At 34.1% G+C, this 20525-nt stretch overlaps 1 protein-coding gene across 1 annotated transcript in view; it reads right to left on the bottom strand.

Annotated features, from left to right (window-relative positions):
- Positions 1 to 342: 342 nt before the first annotated feature.
- Positions 343 to 20525, bottom strand: part of Sh3bgrl (SH3 domain binding glutamate rich protein like) — an 87006-nt gene continuing 66823 nt past the window's right edge. The window contains exons 2-4 of the mRNA XM_015502135.2: positions 15473 to 15658; positions 9299 to 9379; positions 343 to 1670 (exon numbers count right to left, since the gene is read on the bottom strand). Of these exons, the coding sequence (XP_015357621.1) occupies positions 1638 to 1670; positions 9299 to 9379; positions 15473 to 15658 (300 nt within the window). The 3' untranslated portion in view covers positions 343 to 1637. The remainder of the gene's footprint in view (positions 1671 to 9298; positions 9380 to 15472; positions 15659 to 20525) is intronic.

A 20525-nucleotide genomic window follows, 5' to 3' on the forward strand; every position in this document is an offset into this window, starting at 1 on the left:
GGTAGGGGGCAGGGGGTTAGCAATGATGGTGGAATGTGATGGACATAATTATCCAAAGTACATGTATGAAGACATGAATTGGTGTGAATATACTTTATATACAGAGATATGAAAAATTGTGCCCTATATGTGTAATAAGAATTGTAATGCATTCTGCTGTCATGTATTTAAAAAATAAAATCAATTAAACAAAGAAAACTTAGAAATTTCATTCAAATTGTTTTCTTCCCATTATTTTCTCTTTTATTCCCTTCCCAACACTCTAAAAAAGATAGGACTCACCTAAAATTAAATTATATTAAATAAAATTTATATTACTTAGAAACTCCAGGAACACACAAATTAGGTTTCTAAAAGTAGTGAGTTTTATTTCAAAGCATCACATTAAATTTGAATCTCAGTCAACAAAGCCATATCTTCTTATATGTTGATTTTTGCAAAGAGTACAGACTTGCAAACAACAGATACGATAAAGTATTTTAACGTAAAAGGTGTTTGTTTTTTGTAGAAATAAAGTAGTACGGAACTAGCATACAATGTGAATATCTTCTTGGTAAGTGATTTAGGCCATGATTCTCATCTTTTAAAGTTGTCAAAAATATTTTAAATGTTGCTCTGCTTATTTGATACTTGTACTTTTTGATAGAACCATAGGAAAAATCTCTCTACTTAGATTAATGTACTCACACACTATATGCCTAAATTTAAACATAAAAGTTATATATCAAGAGATAGTGACATTCATGATTAAAAAGTTTTGTTAAAGGGAGAAAAATCTCTAAATTTTTTTATCAAAACCCCAAACAATCAAATCTTGGGCAATAAGTACCAACATATTTTATAAGAGTTAATGAAGTATCTAAGCTCTTTGTAAGAGGATGCCATTTTAAATTTATTTGTCATCCCTCTTCCATGACAAACACATAAACATTTCACTGAAGCAAGCAACTTAGAAATGTGGTTCCATAACTGTGTAGTTAAAGAAGGAACTTGCCAACTAAAAGCATTTATTATTTTCTTGTTTGGCTTTGATTTTGTGGGAAGTCACCTATTCTGATCCCCTAATATGCAATTAAAGTCTACATTTATAAGCTTGGAAAACTTGTGGTTCAGTACATAGAAGTTTCTTCTACAAAATAATGGGAATGTTTTGAATGCCAGGAAATTACAATGTTTAACATATCACAAACATTACCTGTAAGTACTTTGAATCACAATAAAATCACATTAAAAAGGTACACATTCTTGTTCACCAAAATTAATGAGGCAATTTGGGAACAAGAGACAGATTCTCTCAATGTTAACCTTTAGATATTCTTAACCTGCAATAAAAAATAGTTTAAAAAGAAGTGTGTTTTCTGTAAAAATCAGTGAAGTCCATAAATGCCTTGGCACAATACAATATTATCCTACGATACCTACTTCAAAATGTATGTTCATCTCCCATTCTCCTCACCATCATTTTCACATTTTAATTATGCTTTCCTTTTGATTGTTTGCATGCAAGAACACCAACTAAACTATTTATTTCAACATTAAGCCTGTTTCTTTTGAAGCCAAGATTTTTTTTTTTTTTTTATTTAACAAACGCAATGGAGACTCATTTTTCAAGATGCTTAAGGCAGAATGCTTAAGGTTCATGCTTGCTGCTTTGCCTGGGCTTCTGCTTCCTGAAATGAAAAACAAAACAAATATGTTTGAACATAAAGTGATATCCATGTGTATTTTTGTTACACTACTAAGGATATTCAAAAACAGTAATTACTCCCCCAAAATTAATACTTTAAAAATTACTAATAGAAAAAAATATAAAGTGGAAATGGCTTTCTGGAAATACATAAAAACTATCTAATCATTACTACTGGTTTGGAAAAATTCCATAACAGTAAGTGACTTACAGTTTATAATTGATATTTTATTTAAGAAGAGTCAGCTAGTTCTTTTTTTGATGATTTTTCACAATAGCTGAGTTTTCAAAAAATTGTTAACTAAAGTTTTGTTAAGTTTTGTTTAATTAAGGATTAAATTACTTAGAAAATGTGGTTATCCACTCAAGGATTGTGACTTTTATGTTTCATGACAGTAGGCAGAAGAGATCAGGTTGTCTTCCTTCTCTTCTAGACAGTGGGTAACCTAGCATAAGGAACTCTAAACCAAACTACATACATGTTCTAGCTCTCAACAAAATAAATTTCAAGTTTTTTGAACTAAAGATTTGTGGCAAGGGGCTGGGGTTGTGGCTCAGAGGTAGAGTGCTCGCCTAGCATGTGTGAGGCCTCCAGTTTGATCCTTAACACAACATAAAAAATAAATAAACAAAAAAAATAGGTATTATGTCCAACTACGACAACAAAATAAAATATTTTTTTTAAAAAAAGGTTTGTGGCAAAAGTAACATCAGTCTTAGGTTGCAGAAATCAAGTATACCAGACAACAATCTTGAAAAATCTGTCATTAATTTAAGATGAGTTGATCTAAGGTGGAAACAGGAGCAGCTGAATATTTCAAAATGAACCTAGAAGGGGGAAAAGCAAAAAGAAATGATGGGCTTTTACACCCTTCCAAAAAAAGCAAAACAGAAGAAGAAAGGTCACCATAGATTTTTTTTTTTTTTTTTTGGTGGTGCTAGGGATTGAACCCAGGGCCTTGTGAACGCAAGGCAAGCACTCTACCAACAAAGCTATATCCCCAGCTCAATCATCCTTAATACAGATGAAAAAAAAAAAACAGATGAAATATACTACTGATCACTTTCTAAAATGTCTAGTCAGAATTAAGGAAGGGAAGTTTCTAACTTCAAAAAAGAATAGATCTTCTATTCACATTATATACCTTGTTTCATTTTATAGAACAAGTTTCAACAATGTCCCAGCAGAAAACAAATTTTACACCAAGATTCATCAAATGCTTAAAATATATAGCATGGAGCAGTTGTATAAGCAGTTATATAATAATAATAATATAAGTCTTTCTTCCTATGAGCATGCAATACCTCTGAGTAACCAGTATTTTAGACCAGTTTAGCCTCTTAAAGTTATATCATATCAATCTTTGCTATAATTTGTCATAAATTCCACAGCTCTTCAATTTTACTTCTTAATTAAAAATTACTAAAAGGCAAATCACATTCTTTGTAATTAGTCTTTAGAATAAATCATAAATTATTTACTTTTCTACTTACATTTTATTAATAAAACATATAAATTGATTCAAATTTTATTATTCCTTGAAAGAAAGTAGTCAATATTTATGGAATCACAAGTCAACCAATCAACCAGCAATCTTTAGAAACAAGAATATGAGGTGCACTCTCCCCTATTCCTAATGTAAATATCAGACCATGGTTTTGAGTCAGGTAATCCCGGATTCAAATTCTCATTCTGCTACTCAATTATTATGTATCTATGGACAAATTTAATGATTGGAGTTCCATTTTTCTCCTGTGTAGAATGGTATTAGTGACACTTAATTCTTAGGGATAATATAAGGATAGAATGAGATGTCTGTTAAGTGTAGCTAAATGCTCACCCCATTACAAGCATCCATTCTTCCTTTTTCCCTCTATTTTTTCCCCTAGTAACCCAATCCAAGTCCTTAGCTAGCATTATCTGTCTTGAAGATGCAGTAAGAATATGATGAATTAAGCAGAAATAGGATTGCCTTCAAATTTCACAGCAGAGGCAAGACTCCATGGTCCCTCCCTAGAGCATGATGATACAACCAAAGCTAATGAGAACATTTCTCTAACGAGCACTCTCTATTCCCTGAACACACTGGTAAACATACTTCTTTAAGGTAGTCATTTCAGCACAAATATCACTAGGTTTGTTTTTTAGCAAAAATATAAATTATTTTATTTCATATCTCAAAACCATCACCTTCACTGCAAAACAAGAAATTTCAGTGCTAAGATTTTTTGAATTAATGAAACAGTAATTTATAGTATTTATGTAACTTTTAAAAACATCAAATATACAAATGTATGTAAAAATATTTTGTCTTCTACAGAAAAATCCTTGTTTTATGAAAATATTTCTCAGAAAGAGTTTTTATTTATTTTTATTAAATTATTTATTCTAATCTGTTATGCATGATGGCAGAATGTAATTCATTTCATATTACACATATAAAGCACAATTTTTCAAGTCACTGATTGTATACAAAGTATTTTCTCACCATTCATGTCTTCATACATATACTTAGGGTAATAATATCAAACTCTCAAGTGTAATAGTTTAAAAAAAATTAAATGTAAAGAGTATGCATATTAATTATTTGGAAACAAAGAATGAGAGAAAAAGATGCATATGGGCTATGGTTCCTTTCAATCACACCTTTTGTCCTATTTATAGGTTACAAATCCAACTAGAAAATTATACTATAGAAATTATTCTTGAACTAATTTTAATATTTTTTCCCTCAAACTACTCTTGTTTCCTCTTATTCATATAGGACACACTTCAAGACTCCCAGTAGGTGCCTGAAACCACAGAGAATACCACACTACCCTATACTATGATTATATATATTCCTATACAACCATATCTTCAATAAAGCTTGACTTATAATAAATTAGTCACAGAGATTAACATCCATAATAATAGAACAATGATAACAATATATTATAATAAAAATCATATGAATGTAGTCCCTCTGTCTACTGACATGGGGGGAAGGTAGTGCATACAGAGTGGATGAGTTGGACAAAGGGATGATTCATTTCCTGGGTTGGGATGAAGTGAGATGGTGAGTGATTTCATCACAGTATTCTGAGCAGCAATTTATAATTAATGAATTACATCTGGAATTTTCCAGTACTATTTTCAGATCACAATTACTGTAGGTAACCAAAACTAGAAAATGAGATTGTAGGTAAAGAGGGACTAGTGTATATATTTTTTAAAAAATGACAGCATGTGTTCATTGAGTAGATTTAACTATTTTGTTGACCCTATATTTTCAATAGTTAACAAGTTTCCAAAGTTCAAAATATATATAGCACTTTTATTCACAAAGTTCATTTAGGTGGTGCTATGGTTTAGATCTAGAAAGTCCCCCAAACTATTTTGGTTAAAGGTTTGATCCCTAATGCAGAGATGGGTCTTTTGGGCAGTAATTCATTTATGAGGGATTCAATATCATTGATGGATTAATCCACTGATATATTTAAAATGGAATGGACCTTTTAGAGGTAGAGGAAACTATGCTATAGGAGATGTGCTCTGGAAGTTTATATTGTGTTCCCAGCTCCTTCCTTGCTTTCTCTCTTTCTTGACCTGCATTAGGTAAGCCAATATGCTTCACCACCTGCTCCCCACCATGATGTTCTGCTTCACCAAAGGCACAAAGCAATGGGAACAAGTGGTCATGGACTGAAACATCCAAAACAATAAGTCAAAATAAATCTGTCCTTTACTAAGATGTTTTTCTCAAGTATTAGAATTTTGGTGGATTAATTTGGTTGTCCCTTCTGTTAAACATGTAACTTGCTAAGTTTTACATGTTGATTTGTGGTTTTATCCATAAGATTTTCCTACATTCATTAGACTATAATACCCAATGTGAAATCATTAAAGTGTGATTTAGTCAGCTTTTTTGTCACTGTTACAAGAATAAGGCAGAAGAGGATAAGTGTATTTTGGCTCATGGTATAAAAGGTTCAATTCATAGATAGCCTATTCTATACCTTGGGCCCAAGGTGAGAACATCATGACAGAAGGGAATGGCAGAGGAAAGCAGCTCAGAAATCGGCAACAGAAAGGGGAGAGAGAGAGAGGGAGGAGAGGGAGGGGGAGGGGGAGAGAGAGAGAGAGAGAGAGAGAGAGAGAGAGAGGAGGAGGGAGGGAGAGAGAGATATCTCTGCTTACCAGAGACAAAATATAAATCCTAAAGATAGCACCCCCCACCCCAAACCTACTTCGTCCAGCCAAACCCTACCCACCTACAGTTACCACCAAATTAATCTATATTGGTGGACTGAACTGCTTATTAGGTTACATATCTAATCATCTAATGATTTCACATCTGAACATTTCTAGTACTGTCTCATACATAAACTTCTGAGAACACCTCATGATCTAAACCATAGAAGAATATGAACATTTTTGAAGTATTTGATATGTATTTTGCCCTTCTGTTTTTTCTAAATTTTTACTACCTCCTGTACTGAATTGAATATTTATTTCAATGAACTCTTCTCAGCACAGATTATTATCATTTTGTTTTAATTTTGCTGATTTCATAGAAGAAAACTGCATTTCATTTTACCACATTTCTTTTACTTTCAGAATACTTTTCCAATGTGGGCTACTAGCTGTATTTCCTATTTAACATACTTTATGTTCAGACAGTTCTTTCTTGAAGGCTCATTGTCCTGTTCAATGCGGAGGACTTTGAAAATTGAGCTAAAGAATGGAAAATGATATTCTGATATAAAACTTATCACTTTTAGTCTTGACAAAACATATTAAATATTTTTTAAATATTTTGGTTGTAGATGGACAAAATATCTTTATTTGATTTTATGTGGTGCTGAGGATCGAACCCAGTGCCTCACACATTCTAGGCAAGCACTCTACCACTGAGCTACAACCCCCATCCAATGTATTAAATATAACATTTGAAATCTCCCTATTATCAATCCAACCTTCATGTCCATTGTCAATTCTCGACCTCCTGTTATTAACCCAAGATATCAACTCTCTTTTTTTTTCTTTTGTACTGGGGATTGAACCCAGGGGCACTTAAGCTCTGAGCCACATCCCCAGCCCTTTTTTTATATTTTTATTTAGAGATGAGTCTCACTGAGTTGCTTAGGTCCTTACTAAATTGCTGAGGCTGGCTGTGAACTCACATCTTCCTGCCTCAACCTCCTGAGCTGCTGGGATTATAGGTCTGCACCACTGCACCTGGCATCAGCTTCCTTTTATCTAATCCTTTATAACATCCCCTGTTGTTCTCCTCTACTCCTACTCCCAGGTTTAAACTATGATAGACAAAAAACAAACAAACAAACAAAAAAACTATCACCAAGCTGACTGGCTCATGGGTTCATCAATTTTAATTTTCACTGGGCCCTCGTTCAGTTATTTCTATATATTTGCCTATCCTCAACAAGAGAATTCTTTCATTCTTCTCAAAATTCTAATGTTGCAAATGTCCCCTCACTCCTAACAGGTAGCTTCTCTTCCTGCTTCACACTGAAGTTAGAATACTTTCAAACCTAAACTTTCCTGACCTTCCCACATATTAAAATTTCTCTTTTTAATACACCTCTTCTCATTCCTTTCAATCTCTGCAGAACATCACATGTTCTCTCCTTTCTAAGACTAACTTTCACCTTGGGGGTCTTGGTCTGTGTCTGTCTGTCTGTCTGTCTGTCTCTCTCTCTCTCTCTCTCTCTCTCTCTTCCTTAATGGCTTTCGTTTCATTTCCCAGTCACCATACTGGTAGCTTCAAACCCTTCCAATTCTTATATACACAACCATCTCAATTATTGCTAAAATACTGAAATAATAACATCATTGCTTTCTCCAATTCCTTTTGGATACACAGAGGTAAAAGTGAAACTACCTAGTATAGCAATCATAATCTGGCCCCAATCTACCTAGCCAGTCTCACCTTCTCTATTTAATATTACCTATTGTGAAGTTATATTGTACTACACTCTGCTCCCTGAACATATTCTCATGTGAAACTACACCCCCCAATTCAGTGGTTTCTATTGCTAACCCTGTGAATGGTGCCTTCATTATTTTGGAATCACCAGTAACTAACATGCCATTCTCCTCTGTGAAAACTTCCCTAATCTCCTTAGTAGAAATTTATGATTATTTCTTAACTCCTACAATAATCTGTCATATCAGTCTTAAACAATCATGTATCTTTTGTTTTCTTTTTCTTTTCTCTTTCTTTTTTGCAGTATTGACAATTGAACCCCTAAGGGTATTCAACATCTGAGCTATGTCTCCAGCACCTATTTTTTTTTATCTTGATGCAGCATCTCACTTAATTTCTGAGACTAGTCTCAAACTTGTTATCCTTCTGCATCAGTCTCCCAAGTTGTGGGATTACAGGCATGGACCACCATGCCTGGCACAATGTGTTTTGAATTGAAATTATTGTTACACAATCTTTGTTACACAGTTATTTGCACATATCCCCACTTGGTTATAAATGCTTAGGATGAGGTACTATGCTGTGTTCTATGTCTATGTCCCACTATTAATGTCCATGCTTGACACTCAATAAATACTTGTTGAATGAATGAGTGAATGACAAATTTAACTGAAGGAGAGGAAGTTAACCACCACAGAAAACATTATGTTTTCTTTTATTCTTCCTTTCTCTGCACTAACACAACAACTTAACCTGGGTCTTATTAATTTAATTAAGCCAAAGTGCCTTACCTAAATTTTGTTATGACTGAAAGTATACAAAACCTAAAATGTGACATTTTATTCATGGGAAAATAAAGTTTGGCAAGGAAACAATTTCACAGTAATACAAAATGCTAATAAAATGATATCTAGTGAACACACAGACAATAACATAAGATATCAAAATTGGAGAAGGAGCTGGAGTTTAAATAACCTTTTAAACATGAAATCCATTGCTAAGAGCATAAGACAGTTTGATAAAACAGGGGCTTTATATTTTGATTAAACTAATTTGTGTACAGAAGGTCCTATTGCAAAGGCAAAGGTATATTTAGAATTCATAGCTTCAAGACATTTCATTAGATAGGCGATTTCCTTTTAGTTTTCTTTATTTGGTCTCTCCTGGGAACATTGCCACTGGAAAAGTCAATTTGTTTTGGCAGGAAAAATATCCCAAATTTAGCCAGCAATTTAGTGAACAGTTTTGTAACTCAAAAGTCTTACTTAACTTGAACAAGTAAATACCATTAGCTCTCACACAAATATAATGAGCCCACTAAGGAGAGAGATTACCATTACAACTAAGACATGCTGTTCTTGCAGACAGTTGGATTTGTAGGAATTTTAGCAACTGCTAATCACTTATTTTTGAATGGTTAATTATGAAATTGGCCTTTGGTATCTTGATAGGGAGATCACTCCACCTACCATATACTTTTTACACAAACATTTTATAGCTTTATGTGTATGATTACACACATCTGTCCTACTAAGGCTTCATTGAATGCAGAATAGGGACTTTTAGCAATGATGCAATGCCTTTGACTCAATCTACATGCTTAATAAATAACAGAATATTACTAATTAAAAAACCTAGCAACAATAAAATGATCTATAAAGCAGGGAAAACCAAATCATACCTTTGAACCAGGTGGTGCTGTCAAGCCTAAAAAGGCATAGACTGCATTATTTTCTCGAGCTTCAAAGAAGGCATCATAGTCCTTGGTGAAAAGAAGGCAATAATAATTAGCACTGTGAAACTAACAAAGGAAAGAAATTTATTTATAACAACCTAACTGTTTGATCAATTGTGTCATGGGGGGCAGACAGGCTAACTTCCATAATGCTAGAATTCTGGAAGGAATAGTAAAGAGACAGGTTTTTCAATCTCTAGTCTTTGTGGCCCAAACTGCAGAATGTTTTTTTCTGTATCACTTAGAATTTATATCTGCTTGCAGCTTCCTCCACTACCCCAAATAGTTAACTATTTGCCAGTAAGAGAATATTTCTGGTGGGAGACTGTTGTGCCAGTACTCCAAACTTCTCTTCCATTATTCATTGAGATGAAGATTTTTTCATAGACCAAATATTATCTTTAAATGCCAGAAGAATGGTGAGTCTGTGCCATATTTGGGGGAGGGGAATGAGATGTTCATGAAATATGACCACAAGAGCAACAAAAAGACTAAGAGGATTCTGCCTTTGGGATCCAAGAGAAGCCTCATACAACTGAGTTTGGTTAGGCTTCCCACTGCCACCCTGTAAAATACCAAACTAACTTCTCCAAAATTAATAAGCAGACTTGCCTAAATTTGACGATGACTTATAATCAATAGTAAAAATACTCAGAAACAGTCATTGTCTGCATCTGGACAATTGGATATTTAAGCATATAGAAAGAAGCCTGGAATTTTGGCTGATTTATTAAAGCTTAAAAAATTTCATTATTTGCTGGTTTCTCTAGAGAGTGCCTCACCAATAGATTACCAAATATAAAGTTCATTCCAAGTACTTTTTATTTTTTCTGGGCATTTGGAGGATCTGAGTTCAGAGCTTCTCAAGCCAATGACACCCCTCAAACGTTTGGACCTTACTCCCAGAAACCATCAGAGAGTAATTTTCCTCATATTCAGAATTTCTTTCAAAACAATCAGAATTTCTTAAAAAATGTTTTATGAAAATCACTGCTGAGAGAATAAAAAGATGAGTTACAGGTAGGAAAATATTTGCAAAATGCATACATAGGAAAAAAACTGTATCCAGAATAAATAAAACTCACAAATTTGAACAGTGATAAAATAAATAGCCCATTTCAAAGTAAGTGAATTAACTGAACAGACACTTAACAGGCTATAAGGATGGAAATAAGCCCTTGAATGGATGCTCAATACCATAAACCATTAAGCAAAATGCAAATTAAACCACATCAATGTTTAGAGCAATACAATTCACAATAGCTAAGCTATGGAACCAACTGAGGTGCCTTTTAACAGATGAATGGATTAAGAAAATGTAGGACATATACACAATGGAATACTACTCAGCCATAAAGAAAAATGATTTCATGACATTTGCTGGTGAATGGATGGAACTAAAGACTATCATGCTAATTAAAATAAGCCAGTTCCAAAAAGACAAATGTTGAATATTTTCTCTGATAAAATGGACACTAATTCAAAATAAGGGGGATGGCAACAAAAAGAATAAAAAGAAAGATCCATGGAGCAGAAAAGGGGAATGAAGGAAAGGGAGGAGGGATGGAAAAGGGAAAGACAGTGGAATGAATCTGACATAACATTCCTATGTATGTGTGTGTGTGTGTGTGTGTGTGTGTGTATCACAGTGAATCTTACCATAAAGTATATCTAAAAGATACTAATTTTAAAAATAACTATAAGTAAACAGCAGAATGATCAGTAAAATAGAGGGAAGGGAACAGGGGGAGGAGAATCAGGGGAGGGGAAGGGGAAGTACTGGGGACTGAATTAGAACAAGTTATATTCCCTGCTTTTATAATTATATCAAAATAAATTCTACTGTCATGTATAACTAAAAAGAACCAATAAATAAAAAAGTGGATTTCAAGGCTGGGATGTGGCTTAGTGGTGGAGTATCTGACTGGCATGCATACGGCCCTGGGTTTGATATTGAGCACTGGTAGAAAAAAAAGGATCCCAAAACTTACCTTTATGATTTTTCATAAGAGATATTCATATTATTCATCTTGGCTGCTCAACATAATTATTTTGATATGTATATCCTTGAAATATGAAAATAAATCCTACCTGTTCATGGCAATTATTATGGGTTTTATTTTTACTTTTTTTTTGGTACCAGGGATTGAACTCAGGGGTTCACTGAGCTGCATCCCTATTTTGTATTTTATTTAGAGACAGGGTCTCACTGAGTTACTTATCGCCTTGCCATTGCTGAGACTGGCTTTGAACTCATGATCCTTCTGCCTGAGCCGCCTAAATTGCTGGGATTACAGGTGTGCACCACTATGCCTGGCTAACTTTTTAAAATGTAATTACAATGGTTTTCGCTGTCAGGTCAAACTATTTTCACATAGAAATAGCAATGTTCTATCAATTCTTTAAAGAATTGTAACCTAATATTAATATATTTTAACTACTGTTTTTTATGTTCTTGAACAATTGAGGGAGCTCAAGATTACTTCTCTCCAACTCCTAAGCAACTAATGAAATGCTACCACTATTTGTTATATGCGAATCAAATATTAAAATGTTTTAAGCCTTTATTTTAAAAAAAATATTTATTTTTTAGTTGTAGATGAATACAATACATTTATTTTATTTTTTTATTTTTATGTGGTGCTGAGGATCGAACCCAGGGCCTCACATATGCTAGGCAAGTGCTCTACCACTGAGACACAACTCCAGCCCCTGTTTTAAGTCTTTAAATGCCTATAATTTTCTCTATTACAGATATATGCCTTTGGTGGCAAAAATAAAAATAAATCAATTAAAGTGATTTATTTGCAAAAAAAATTCCAAGAGACACCAAGACATATCTTTTAATTTGATTTAAAAAATGATAATAGTGATGGGAATGTAGCTCAGTGGCAGAGCATTTGCCTAACATGTGTAAGGCCTTTGGTTTGATCCTCAGTACTGCAAACAACAAAACAACAAAAACTGACAAAACCAAATACTGAGAGTATTACTGAGTATCAGGAATGATCATACCTGAGAATGCAAAATGGCTCAGACAATCTGAAATCATTTTGACAGTTTTAAAATGTAAAAATGCAATTACCATATGAGGCAGATTCCTTGGAATTTACCCTTGACAAATGAAAATCAGTATTCATACAAAAATGTCAAGCATGGTGGTACATGTTTATAATCCCAGTGACTTGGGAGGCTGAGACAGAAGGATCACAAGTTCAAAATCAGCCTCAGCAATATACTGAGGTTCTAAGCAACTTAGCAAGACCCTGTCTCAAAATAAAAACTAAAAAGGTCTGGAAATGTTGCTCAGTGGTTAAGGACTCCTGGATTCAATCCCTGATATCCGCCCCCCCCCCCAAAAAAAGAATGCAAATGTTTAATGCAGCTGTAGTCATAATTGCCAAAATCTGAAAGTAGTGGTAAAATTATGGTAAATGTGTAAAATGATATGCTAGTCAGCAATATAAAGGAAAAAAACTATTAATAAATGTAACAACTTAGATGGATCTCAGATGTACTAAATTGACTGCAAGAGGCCAGTCTCAAAAATTTACACATTTTATGAATCCATTTATTGTGGAGAGAGTGGTGATTTGATTCATGGCCTCTGATTCTCTCGTGGCTGCATTGTGCTGGGAGCTGCTTGTGCAAAAGCGCAGGTCAAGATGGCTCAGTTGCTATGGTGATGCTGGCAGGGGAGGCTATGTGCAAAGGCACATAGCAGTTGTCAGTTGAGGCCTTGAGTTCAGACACCAACTCCCAGGAATAGAGAATTCTGAGCAAAACAAGATGACCCTAATATCTTGTCAATTCTGCATCTTTCAGATTATCTGTTTTGCTGAAAATTTCCCACAAATTACCATTTGATGAAACCTATATAATAAACGTGCTGAGGTAGCTCTGGGTCTTCCCTTTTACATTCTATGTGTGTCTATTTGTCTTTTCTTCAGCCCCAATTGTGAACAAGGGTCTGGTTTCTGAATTAATGGCCCAGGCGTGAGTCCTGGGCAATTTATGACCTTGTCAAAAGGATAAAATTATAGTGATGGGAATAGATCAGTGTTTGCCAGGGGTTAGGAGTGAGCAAAGTGGGTAACTTTTTTAAAGGGATGACATTAGAGAGTTTGGATAATGATTCTATGTCCTGATTAGAACACAGTCTATACAAATCCATGCATGTGTTAAAATTCATAGAAAACTTTAAACCAAAAGCCAACTCTATTAACTGTAATTTAAATATTAATTTAAAGTGACACAAGCAATGCATTCACATTTTAGGGACTATGGTAAGCATACACACACACACACACACAAACTGCATGATCAAAAATAAATGACATTTGGGCTGGGGATGTGGCTCAAGCGGTAACACGCTCGCCTAGCATGCGCAGGACGCTGGGTTCGATCCTCAGCACCACATACAAATAAAATAAATATTAAAAAATTCTCTCTCTCTCTTTAAAAAAAAAGTGACTTTCAATGTTTTCAACAGAAATAATGATAGTTGATTGAGGAGAAAGAGATGTATGCCCTAGTTTATTGTGACAGAATGCATACTATGTATCAAAAATCTCATATGGTACCCCATAAATATGTACAAATTCACGTGTACATTTTTTTAAAATATTAAAATTTAAAAAATGGAGAGGTCAAGACTACTAGTTGGCTTGGATTGGACTGGATGAACTCTGAAGCCTCTTCTAGTTCCTGAATTTCACTGATTTGCAGAAATTTCAAAAAAATATATTCAAAATGTATATTCATATTGAACATATATATAAATTTCATTATACAACAGAATATTCTAACTGCTATCACTATCTGTAGAGTATATCTTTGCAGCTAGGCTCTCTTCTATAGCAGCAAATGAAATTCCCATGTTACTTTTAGAACCGACAAATTCACTAACAAAGAAAATACTTTGCAAAAATGAATTTTTCCATTTTTGTCATATTCCTCATCTATATGCTCTGAAGTGGCACACAAAAGTCTCTCTACCAAAAGTGTCATTCTCAGTCATATCTAAGAAGTAGAAGATTTGGACTGGTGTCTCTAAAAACATTTGTTCCTCAGACATGCTAAGCCTGAGTACCTAGCAACATAAACATTTCTTTACTGCAAGTTCCTATAACCCTTTTATATGTTTTTGTACCATGCCATTACTTGTATGTAGCTTCATAACCATTATAATTTTTTGGTTTTTGCATGTTTTTTTCCACATTCTACTCCCCTAAAGCTCCTCAAAAAAAGAAACTATTTTATTTACACTTGTACTTGCCACAGTGCCTAGAATGGCCATAGGCTATGGAAAATAGTTAAATTCATAGGGAACGAGAAAATAAGGATGAACACAACTACTCTGTGTTTAATGTGAAAAATAAATGACATGATATACTTCAAAGTCTGAAAAAGAGCAAAAACTCAATACTTTGCTTTTCTCATTCCTTGTATGGTTTCAATGAACTTATTTAAAATTTTAAGCAAATCCATTAATGATAAAAAAAAAATGGCAAGCATTACCAACTTTAAGCAGAAAAAGATATTTCTCTTTCAAACTAATTTTAATCTAAATAAATAAAGCAGCTAACTTCTTTTCAAAGACATTGCCATAGACACACCAGAAACAATATAATTGTTCTGGCTGGAATTAAGATGAAGAAATAGAAAGCTAGCTGGGAGTGGCGGCACATGCCTGAATTCCAGTGGCTTGGGAGGCTGAGGCAGGAGGAGTGTGAGTTCAAAGCCAGATTCAGCAAAAGCAAGATGCTAAGCAACTCAGTGAGACCCTGTCTCTAAATAAAATACAAAATAAGGGTGTGGAGGTGGCTCAGTGGCCGAGTACCCCAGAGTTCAATACCAGTAACCCTCCCCCTCAAAAAAGATTGCAGAAATATAAAGCCAATTGTATGTCTAAAGTTTCTATTTTCTGTGGATGATTCAAACATTTGCTTCTTACTAGAAGTCATAATAATACAGTTGCTTAGTATTAATATAGTGGGCAAATGACTGCATGCGAGAGAAATGACTATACACACGCAGATTTGGAGATGATGGTGAAAGGAGTAGTATAGGTTTTAGGTGATCTATTTTAATAAACAATAATTTAAATTGTTTCATTACCCCACGGTACTGGCTTTCATTGAAAATCTGAGGTGGCAAGGGGTATCCTGTGGCTGGTCGACTATTTTCAGGTACATTTTCTCTCATCCACTTCCGATTCTCTTCATTGGCTGCAATATCTTTTTCTTCAAATCCTATTTTGTTGGCTTCTAAGAAACCAAGCACATCTTGCTGTTTCTTCTTAATCTAGGACACAAAGGACAAGAAATCATACTTCTGAGCAAATAGCTTTTGTAGTTTTTGTTTTTCTAATTTGACAAAAGTTGGTTTGTGAAATAGCAGAAATGAATTCAAACATGGACCAAAATTTATGATTTCACAGAAAATATGGTTTTCCCTTTTTATTTAGTAGTTTTGCTGTGTTTTTTTTTTTTTTTTTTTTTTTTTTTTTTTTTTTNAGGCCTATAATTCTAATGACTCAGGAGGCTGAGGCAGGAGAATTGCAAGTTTAAGGCCAGCCTCATCAATTTAGCAAGAGTCTTTCTTTAAAAAAAAAAAAAAAAAAAAAAAAGCTGTGGGTGTAGCTTAGGAGCAGAGCACCCCTGGGTTCAATCAAGAGTACGAAGAAAAGAAGAATGAATGAAATTCATAGTCAAGTCCCGTCTCTACGATTTACACCTCCCACTCCCCCCACACATGTATACATGCACATAGAGGTTGTATTTTTGTACAAGTTGCATGTGATTGTGGATAAATAGTCTCTTTCTCATCTCATAACACCAGGTTAAAAAAATTCTCAAATTCTTCCAACAGAAACTGGAATTTCTAAAGATTATTTAGATAAGAATACTGAATAACCTTCTTTAAAAATAAGCCAATCCCCAAAAATCAAAGGCCACATGTTCTCTCTGATATGCAGATCCCAACACACAATGAGGGCCAATAGAAGTTCATTGGATTGGACAAAGGGGAATGAAGGAAAGGGAGAAAGTATGGGAATAGGAAAGACAGAAGAATGAATCACATATAACATTCCTATGTTCATATATGAATAAAGTGCCAGTGTAACTCCATGTCATATTCAACCACAAGAATGAGATCCTAAAGAATAAGTTATACTCCATGAATATTTAATGTCTAAATACATTCCACTGTCATGTATATCTTAAAAAAATAAAAAAGGGAAAAAGATAAGCAATAATTCATCATAATTTACTACTAGGTAATATTCTTCATGGGAATGCTATTTCCTCACTGGCATATATAAATGAAAGTAAACTTTCATTCCTAAATATAACATATATTTTCTTTTGCATTTTGAAGAAAGTCAGTGTAAAGAATCAGTATCCACTGAACTAGTATACTTGATGAAAAGTTCAATTAAATTGGTGATTTTCAACCTTAAGAGCAGGAGAATTCAGTCTATATGTAATATGTCAAGTAATTTTCAATTATCAGCATATTTACAAATTTGTGTAGATATAAAGATGTCCCATTTATATGATACATTCAGGAACCCAACATTCCAACAGATTTTTAGGGGGATTAAGAGGTAAGGATAGCTAATGTGCTAAGAATTCTATATGAACCTGGGAGAAATACCATCTGTCATGTTTATGTGAAGAAAGGGCAAAAGGCCTTTAAGATAATAAATGACCCTTTGAGGCCTTTCCCACTTTATTTAATGCTTGCTATGTTGAGAATATGGTGTTAAGATGGTGGCCTAACCTGGTATCATAAGCATGATTATATACCTTCTCTGATATCTTTACCTTCCATCCATAAGCTCTGTACCACAGGTATTTCTCCCACGCTCTGAGATTGTCTGACAACAATAACACATGCCTACTAAAGTACTCTATATCTCTCTAGGCTGAACAGAATATGCCATAATCATAATTTGTTAATATGTCTGCCATGGCAAATATGAACATTTGTTCAGCTTCGACTCTTCATGGAATGTTAAAAAACAAACAAACAACTGTTTCTTAACTTGATCATATATGTAAGTACAAAATTTCACAAATTTATTTTTTCCAAGAAGCGTTATTCTATCTATAAAGACTTACTGCACAGTGGCACACTCCTGTAATCCCAGCAACTCGGGAGGTTAAGGCAGGAGGATCACAAACTCAAAGCCAGACTCAGCAGAAGTGAGGTGCTAAGCATCTCAGTGAGACCCTGTCTCTAAATAAAATACAAAATAGGGCTGGGGATGTGGCTCAGTGGTCAAATGCCCCTGAGTTCAATTCCTGGTACCGCCCCCACAACCCCCCAAAAGAGTTGCTGCCTCTTTGCTACGTCTATAGATATATTTTCTCCACAAAACTCCCAGACAGGAGGCATCTATTGATGCCTAAGTAGTTGTCTAATTTCCGTAATGGAACTTGAAATAAAATATACAATGAACAGATATGAATAAAAACTAAATGTTGCCATGAAGAAAAAAAAAAAAAAACGGATGACATAAGGGTTAGCTAAGGAATAATTTAAATTTCCTACAAAAATAACTTTGCCTTATTTCACTTGGTATAAATAAAAAAAGACAGGGGAATAAATCTGACACAACTTTCCTATGTACATATATAAATACACCACAATGAATCTCTATATCATGTACAACCACAAGACTGGGATCCCAATTAGAATAAGATATACTCTATGTTTGTATAAATATGTCAAACTTTACTGTCATGTGTATCTAAAAAGAATGAGTAAAAAATTATTTTAGAGTAAAAGGCTTTTGATAACCTTTTTAGCATACAAATGCATTTTAAAGTGTGCAATGGCACTGTCCAGGAATCTAAGGCAATCTGTTTCAAAGAGTAAACCACACCCCTTACCTCCACCCAAAGTATGTCAAGTCATTTCTGTGCACATGTCAGATTTGAAATTCAAAGTATTCTCCCCTCTAGAACTTTAGATAAGGCAAAAGGGAGGAGGGGAAGGGAGGGGGCATGGGGGTAGAAAAGATGGTGGAATGAGATGGGGAAAAAAAACATTTTTCTTTCCTCCAAAGATAAAGAGCTGGGATATTGAAAAATTGTTGCTTGAATGAAACAACTACCATCCAATAAGCTTCAATAAGATCTGTGCTTTCATGCCAAGGGTCAAGTTTCTTTTAAAGACAAGAGACTGACAAGGTTTCTGCTTCAGAAGGGTATTGGTATTAATGTTCTAAGTACTAAAGGAAGAAAAAAAAGTTACTATAATACTTCAAAGGAAAAAAAAAGAGATAATTTGCATGAAAGAAAAGTGCCAACCTACCACAAAACAAATCAAAGTGAGGATTTTGCCTTGTTTTATAATCTACCTGTCATATTTCTCTACTGACCCTTTAATGAACAATGACAGAGGTTATGACTATTCTCTAAATGATAGTCAGAAATTATACTTAGGAATTAACAATATTTCTTGGGTGCTTTTTTGGTGGTACCCAAAAATTTTTACTAGGTACCCTGTAATGTCTAAAGAAAAATATCAGTTATATCTCCCCAATATTACAATGTGGTGGGTAAGATTAGACTAAGACATATTTAAAAGTTCAATTACAACATGCTATTTAAAATTGTAGCTAAGGTAACAATAATAGATGATTAAATAAGAGGGGCCCAATGAAGAACAAAGCCAATGAGAGAACTGAGAGCAAGCATTTATTGCTGTTAGCAAAGGTACTTAGACTAAGCTTAGAAATGATGGCACAAATGCTAAATCCTCCACCCATGTTGCAAGTAATCTATACTTTAAGTGAAAGGTAAATATTTTCAGTAAAGTTTAATACCCAGCTACCCAGAAGGATAAGGCAAAAAGATGCAAATTTAAAAGTCACCCTGGGAAACAGAAACTTTGTGTCAAAACTAAATTTTAAAGAAAGGGCTAGGGGTATAGCTAGGTGGGAGAGAACATGCTTAGCATGTACCATGTCCTGGGTTCAATGCCTAGCACCCCCTGCTACACACATAGCTTACTAAAACTGCTCAAATGTGAATACTGAGCTCATAAAGGTGACAGCATAAGGTACTAGAACAATAATGTGTAGTTTTCCAAAATAAAGTTGGAAAGTTTCTAAATTGATGTTCATAATCTCTGCTACTAGACTCATCACATATAATTGAAATCTATAAATTAATAAATGATTATATGGGTCTATATTTTTTTTTCTTTGAACAGGTTATAATTTGTGACTCAACTTCCTCAAGGAGATATGCAGATATACAGACTTCCTGTTGTTGTTTCTGTTTATTTCAAATGCTACCCTGAAAGGGCCCACTTTACTTTTTAGAAAAATAATAGGCCTATTTTTGTCTAGCTTGTGCCTAAGGATTTAACAGCAGGGTGAAAGAAGATTGAACAAACAGCACGTAAAGCTGCCGTTTTAGTCTTTTAATAAGCCACTTACAAAGAGCACCTAAAAGGAAAATTAAATCTAAAAACCTATTTAGTATGTCTGGCACTAGACCAGTAAAATGTTGCCACTTGTGAAGTCCTCTAGTAGTCAGAGAGATCCAAGCGTATTTTTAAATAAAAACTACCCTGAATCCTTAAGTCACTGACTTCCTATTTTTAACCTATATGCATAACCACAGTAAAGACACTTATTTTCAGTTTGTCTGTTCAGAAGCATTTTCTAAAGTGTTTTAGTCACAATAAGCCACACAAACATGTAACTCATATCTCCTTACCAATAACAAGCAGGTCTGAGTTAAGATGACTATCCAGAATTTTCCTACTCATCTCCTACCTTCACTTATAATCTCTGGAAATTTCCTGATGGATGTTCCAAGGTGTGGAAGCATGAGAACAACTAAGGTTCACTATTTTATTTCCACAAAAAGAAAAATGATTCCCCATTTTTGTTACCTATTTTTAACTGCACTTCTACCAAAGTCATATCTGCAATACCACTTCTAAATAGATGTTAATGGCTAAGTAATTTCAAAAATATGTTCTAGTGTAGAAAGAAAAAATAAAGGAGAGCTGGGTCTTAGAGTGGTCATATTAAAGAAAGTACAATTATGTGCAGTTTCTGGGTTAAAAAGGCTTTTCTTAACTATGACAGATCAGTTATGAAATAATTTAGTCATCCAGCTGTTTCTTATTTGGAACTCACATC

This window comes from Marmota marmota, unplaced genomic scaffold, assembly GCF_001458135.2.
Source record: "Marmota marmota marmota unplaced genomic scaffold, marMar, whole genome shotgun sequence".
Taxonomy (NCBI): domain Eukaryota; kingdom Metazoa; phylum Chordata; class Mammalia; order Rodentia; family Sciuridae; genus Marmota; species Marmota marmota.